The sequence below is a fragment of the Panthera leo genome, chromosome D1 (assembly GCF_018350215.1).
Source record: "Panthera leo isolate Ple1 chromosome D1, P.leo_Ple1_pat1.1, whole genome shotgun sequence".
In the NCBI taxonomy this organism is placed as follows: domain Eukaryota; kingdom Metazoa; phylum Chordata; class Mammalia; order Carnivora; family Felidae; genus Panthera; species Panthera leo.
Window position 1 is genome coordinate 63291071 of NC_056688.1, and position 6049 is coordinate 63297119.

At 54.4% G+C, this 6049-nt stretch overlaps 1 protein-coding gene across 2 annotated transcripts; it reads left to right on the forward strand.

Annotated features, from left to right (window-relative positions):
* The first annotated feature begins 1278 nt into the window (after positions 1-1278).
* On the forward strand, positions 1279-5936 carry SMPD1 (sphingomyelin phosphodiesterase 1). Of its 2 annotated transcripts, none has more exons than XM_042905231.1 (6): positions 1279-1758; positions 2672-3444; positions 3989-4160; positions 4584-4660; positions 4865-5010; positions 5242-5330. In XM_042905231.1, exons 1-6 carry the CDS (start codon positions 1477-1479, stop codon positions 5244-5246), a joined length of 1455 nt encoding a protein of 484 aa, XP_042761165.1. In that variant the 5' UTR covers positions 1279-1476; the 3' UTR covers positions 5247-5330. The 2 variants fall into 2 exon arrangements, with proteins under 2 accessions (XP_042761165.1, XP_042761164.1); XM_042905230.1 differs by having other exon boundaries at positions 1284-1758; positions 5153-5936.
* The last annotated feature ends 113 nt before the right edge of the window (positions 5937-6049 follow it).

The window sequence follows — 6049 nt, forward strand, 5'->3', positions numbered from 1 at the left end:
GGGGGGATGTCATGAAGCTGTCATGTGCTCTCCAGGTGTGCCACCCTACTAGCAACTCCTTAAATTCACCAACAGGAAACTATCAAAGAGATAAAGAGCTCAATCTCCACTCCTCCCTTCCCTGTAGGTTGAGGGTGGAGCTGAAACTTCTCACCCTCTAATCACTTTGTCTTTAAGTCACCAGCCCCATCTTCAGGCTCATTAGCATAAATTTAGGTGTGATTGAAAAAGGGGTAGTATAAATAACAAAAGCACTCAATCACCCAGGAAATTCAAAGGGTTTTAGGAGCTCAATGCCCTGAACTAGAATTCGAGACAAAGACCAAATATACTTATTATACTACAATTACTCTGAGATGGTGCCCTGATGAACTCAGGAAAAGAGTCACTTGAAATTCTCAAAGGAAAGAACTGACAGGACTTTGGTAGCTCTGTGGATCTTGGAGAAGCACTCTAGGAGGTAAACAGCTCAGGTTTTAACTGCTGTCCTGCCACTTAACTTCCCCATGCTTCATTTTCCCCATCTGCAAAATGGAAGTAATAATACTATTATACTTACTTCTCAGGGTTGTTCCAATTGAAGACAGTAACTCTAAAGTGTCTGGATCCGTGCCGGAACATGCATAGAGCTCAGTAAATGTTACTTTCACCATCATAGATGCAAGGGACACCCAAGTTCTAGTTCATGTTCCTGGTCCTCCTCGCTGTATGATCTGTACTCCTTTTTAGTCACTTCACCATCTCTGAGCCACAGTTTCCTCATCTGTAAGGTAAATGTATGGGTGTCCCCACGAGTTCAGAGCCCCTTCCATCAGGAACTCTGCATCAAATGTGACTCAAAGATTCTCAGTCAGGGTGACTCAAGGGTCCTGGTGCCTGTGGCAGAACAGGGGAGATGGAGGGGAGGCGCTCTCAGGGCAGAGGCAACACACTCAGTGTGAGAATCCCTGCCCTACTAGGGCGTGCTGTTCTCCAGATTTCCTTCCCTGTGGTGGGCCAGTAGTGTGCCACGTGGGCCTGGCAATTAGCTATTCCAGGAATTTAGTCCAGGTTTGAAGAGAGCAGGCACCTAGGAGCCTCCGCGAGCCTTTCACCAGCCACATTTGATTGCCTCCACAGCATGTACAAGGGCTACGACAGCGACCTCCCGCGGTTAGGGCGCACACAGCTTCCCTCCGCTCAGCTGCGCGCGCAGTCCGGTCAGAGCCGGGGCGGGGCATGGGCGGGGTCCTGGTACGCGCCGCCCCCTCAGCCTCCCTCGCCGACCCGGATCCCGGCTGCTGGGGAGATCTCCTGCTGGGGAACCCAGGAAGAGGAAGGGGCGGAGCTGCCTTGCGGCTGGACGCGGAGCAGTCAGCCGACTGCCTCGGGGGCTCTTCGGCAGTCCCTGGTCTTGCCCCGCGCTTTGAGAGCTAGCCAGGGCCGAGACCCGGGGGACCCGGAGGGGTGAACCAGCCCTGTCTAGGAAGCCGGGCAATGCCCCGCCATGGAGTATCTCCCGGCCAGGGCCACCGCAGGTCCGGCCCGGAGCAGGAATCGGACCGGACCCGAGGATCCCCCAGACTGAGGCTTCTGTGGATGGGCCTGCCTCTGATTCTGGCGTTGGTTCTCTGGGCCCCAGCCGGGGCCCACCCTCTTCCCGTCCAAAGCCAACACGTCGGTCGCTTAGTGCCCCAGCTCCGTGACGCCTTTGGGTGGTGGAACCTCAGCTGCCCAGTTTGCAAAAGCTTGTTCACCGCTATCGACTTTGGGCTGAAGGTGAGCGCTTAAAGGGCCTGCAGTGGAGCAGCCAAGGGTGCGCTGGCGGGGGCGGGGGCGGGGAGTGGATGGGCTGGGGCTGGGGTCATGAAGAGCATCCCTGATGAAGAGGCTGAAGGATACAAGCCTTTACCGGATTTGCTCTCCTTTAGGGACACCCATGTCTACACGCCACCACTACCTCCATTGTGACCTTGTGAAGTAAGGAAAGAGCTCAAATTATATGCCGGGCACTGTGCTAGCCACTTTATACAGGTCAAGTCAAGTCTGTGAGGTGTTTTCATTACAGTATCTCCATTTGCCAAATGAAGAGCATCTGGGGGAGGTGAAGTAACTTCACCGAGGGCACATAGCTGGCGACAAGGCTGGGACTCCTTTCCTGGTATTATCTGACTCTGAATCCCCCTGTGCCTTACATTTGGCATCGCTAATCCGGAGCACCATGCCTGTACTAGCTGCTCAAAAGGGACTTGAATTCAGAAAGATCCAAGGGTGTGGGCGTAGATGGGGCTGCCCTGACCCTGATGGGATGATGAATGCTGGTTGGTAGGTGAGTTTTGCAGGTCTCCCCAGGGAACCTGCCTTTGTGTGTGTCCCCAAACTGGACAGCTATATTGCCCAGCCCGAATTTCAAGGCACTCTGCAGACAGTGACTGAGGAAGCCAGCCAGGCAAGCAAAAGGCCTGAAATGCCACTGCCTACTGAGCTGAAGAGGAAGTACTGGCCTGGTGCTGCCTGAGTCACAGGGCAATATCTGTGGGAGTCAGGGGGTGCTCTGAGGTCTCTTCACCACAGTGGCATTGAGTCTGGCTTGGCCCCAGTTTGGATATGAAGGCACAGATGGTGGTAGCCAGGGGTTGGCCTGGTCCCTGTGCTGTCTCTGACCTCTCGTCACTGGTTCTTCCCACCACAGAAGGAGTCCAGTGTGGAGTGGGTGGGCTCCATAGCCACCAAGCTCTGCAAACTGCTGAAGATAGCACCGCCCGCTGTGTGCCAGTCAACTGTCCAGCTCTTTGAAGATGATGTGGTGGAGGTGTGGACACGTTCAGTGCTGAGCCCATCTGAGGCCTGTGGTCTGCTCCTGGGCTCCACTTGTGGGCACTGGGACGTCTTCTCATCTTGGAACATCTCTTTGCCAGCTGTACCAAAGCCGGCCCCACAACCACCCAAGCCCCCGGCCCCAGGCGCCCCTGTCAGCCGCATCCTCTTTCTCACTGACCTGCACTGGGATCATGACTACCTGGAGGGCACAGATCCTGACTGTGAGAACCCACTGTGTTGCCGCCAGGATTCTGGCCTGCCACCTGCCTCCCGCCCAGGTGCTGGATACTGGGGCGAGTACAGCAAGTGTGACCTGCCCCTGCGGACCCTGGAGAGCCTGTTGAGCGGGCTGGGCCCTGCCGGCCCCTTTGATATGGTGTACTGGACAGGAGACATCCCCGCCCACAATATCTGGCACCAATCACGTCAGGACCAGCTTCGGGCCCTGACCACTGTCACAGCCCTTGTGAAGAAGTTCTTGGGGCCAGTGCCTGTGTACCCTGCTGTGGGCAACCATGAGAGCACACCTGTCAATGGCTTCCCTCCCCCCTTCATAGAGGGCAATCACTCTTCCAGCTGGCTCTATGAGGCAATGGCCAAGGCATGGGAGTCCTGGCTCCCTCCTGAAGCCCTTCACACCCTCAGGTAGTTGAGGTCCATGGAAACCCAGGAAGGGAAAAGAAAGTGGATAATAGTGAAGGGAGCAGGGGACCTGGGCATACCTGTGACTCTTCTAGCATGAGTCCTCAGCTGTCTTCACTGGCTCTGACCCCATACTCCACCTCTACCCTTATGTCTGTCCAGCCACTCTCCCTCAGGATTGACAGCATACTTTCTCCATGCTAGTCTGTGTCTGTTCATGTTGGCCCTCTAAAACACCTCCCCTCCCCCTGCAACTTTAACATCCCAACTTTCCAGGTCCAGTTCATACTCCTTCTGAATGGCCCTTGCTTCCCATTATAGTTCTCTTTTATCTCTGAGGCCTAGAGCCCTTAGCTTTCTGAGCCATTTGCCCAGTCATATGGGCCCTATAATTGGTGCTGTTTGGTTTTCTGCTGGAATGTGAGCCCCTTGGTAGGGATGATGTCCCGTATGCCTCTGCCCTCCACCCAAATGCTTAGTATAGGACTGTGAGCACAGGACCAGGATTATGAATGAGTGCTGACCGTTTGTGTTCACTTTGTTTCAGAATTGGGGGGTTCTATGCCCTTTCCCCACGCCCTGGCCTCCGCCTCATCTCTCTCAATATGAATTTTTGTTCCCGTGAGAACTTCTGGCTCTTGATCAACTCCACAGATCCTGCTGGACAGCTCCAGTGGCTGGTAGGAGAGCTTCAGGCAGCTGAGGATCGAGGAGACAAGGTGAGGGAAAGTGGTGAGAACATGGTGGATAGGTGCTCCATGGGGGTGGCGGGGAGAAGCAGGCCCTTTATGACCATACTCCTATCTGGAGCCAGAGCATCTGTGAGCAGAGAAGCCTGATTTTCTGGAGTTCCAACAATAGGATTCCCTGGGAGTTCAGCTCCTGGTCCCCCTTAGGAGCTCTCATTCACTCCCCGTCTCTGGCCAGCAGTAATAGCTGTTGTAAGAGCGATGAGTACCAACTCTCCTGGCCAGGGCTGCCTAGACCCCTCCTTGTCCTCATAACCTTCCTTCCCCTTCCCCCCCCCCCCCCAAATTTCAAGTTCTAATTGGCCTTATTGAACAATTGATGAACCAAGCAGCATTCCATCTAGCAAATAGAGGGGCATTCTCCCTGATAACCTCCCTTAACTCTCCCTGCAGGTACATATAATTGGCCACATCCCCCCAGGGCACTGCTTGAAAAGCTGGAGCTGGAATTATTATCGAATTGTAGCCAGGTAGGAGGGAAGTGGGGAGAAGAGGGGTAGATGAAGAGTCTAAAGTTCATTTGAAAACTCCTTTGGGTATTTTATCATTCCTGGTGCCCCTTTGGGGTAGAGAGGCTACTTACTTCAATGTGTGGAGAAAGAAAGCATCCCATCTCCCCAGATTTCTTCCCTGTCCCTAAAACCTTCTGAATCTAATTAGTGTCTTCTGGCCAGGTATGAGAACACCTTGGCTGGTCAGTTCTTTGGCCACACCCACGTGGATGAGTTTGAGGTATTCTATGATGAGGAGACCCTGAGCCGGCCACTGTCTGTAGCCTTCCTGGCACCCAGTGCCACCACCTACATCGGCCTTAATCCTGGTGAGTGATGTGGGAGTTGTTGAGATAGAGGAAGCAGAAACAGAGTTGGGGCCATGGCTGGCAAGGGGCAGGCGGGACATATGACCTCCCCCTGGAGTTGCCTTGGTTCCTTCCCTTTCCAGTCAGCCCTCCCTCCTTGCAGGTTACCGGGTCTACCAAATAGATGGCAATTATCCGGGGAGCTCTCATGTGGTCCTAGATCATGAGACCTACATCCTGAACTTGACACAGGCTAATGAGCCAGGAGCCATACCACACTGGCAGCGTCTCTATAGAGCTCGAGAAACCTACGGGTTGCCCAATGCACTGCCTGCCGCCTGGCATGATCTGGTGTACCGCATGCGGGGTGACACACAACTTTTCCAGACCTTCTGGTTTCTCTACCATAAGGGCCACCCCCCCTCAGAGCCCTGTGGCATGCCCTGCCGCCTGACTACACTGTGCGCCCAGCTCTCAGCTCGCTCGGATAGCCCTGCTCTATGTCGCCATCTGGTGCCAGATGGAAGCCTCCCTGATGTCCAGAGCCTGCAGCCAAGGCCATCTTTCTGCTAGTACCCCATGGCCCAGATTTGTGAAAGTGCAAATGTGAGGAAAGCTGCAAAAACTCCAGAGGACAGCTGTGGTAAGAAGAGCATCTGGTGGAAAACCCTATCCCTGAGCCCCAAGCACACCGGGGAAACAGGACCTTCTTTCATGGAGCTGGTTTGGCAAGATACAGGAGAGAGGGTGGCTGCTCTGTGCCCAGCATCTAAGCTGCCCTGGGACTGCTGCCTTTCATAACTATGGAGCAAAGGTCTAAGTTGGTCCTGCCTCAGCAGACCACACAGGAGCTCTCACCCCAGGCCTGTGCTGGCCAGCCAGGAACCCTGGACTGCTGCTGCCTGGTTGTCAGGCCATTAAAATAAAGATAAGAGACTTGGACTCCAGACCCCTCTGCAAGTGTCCCACTTTCTTTTTTTCAAGGAGGCGGGGGAAGGGGGCTTTGGGAATATAATCCTAACTGAGGGATCAGGGTACTGGGGGTGATGGTATGGTGCAG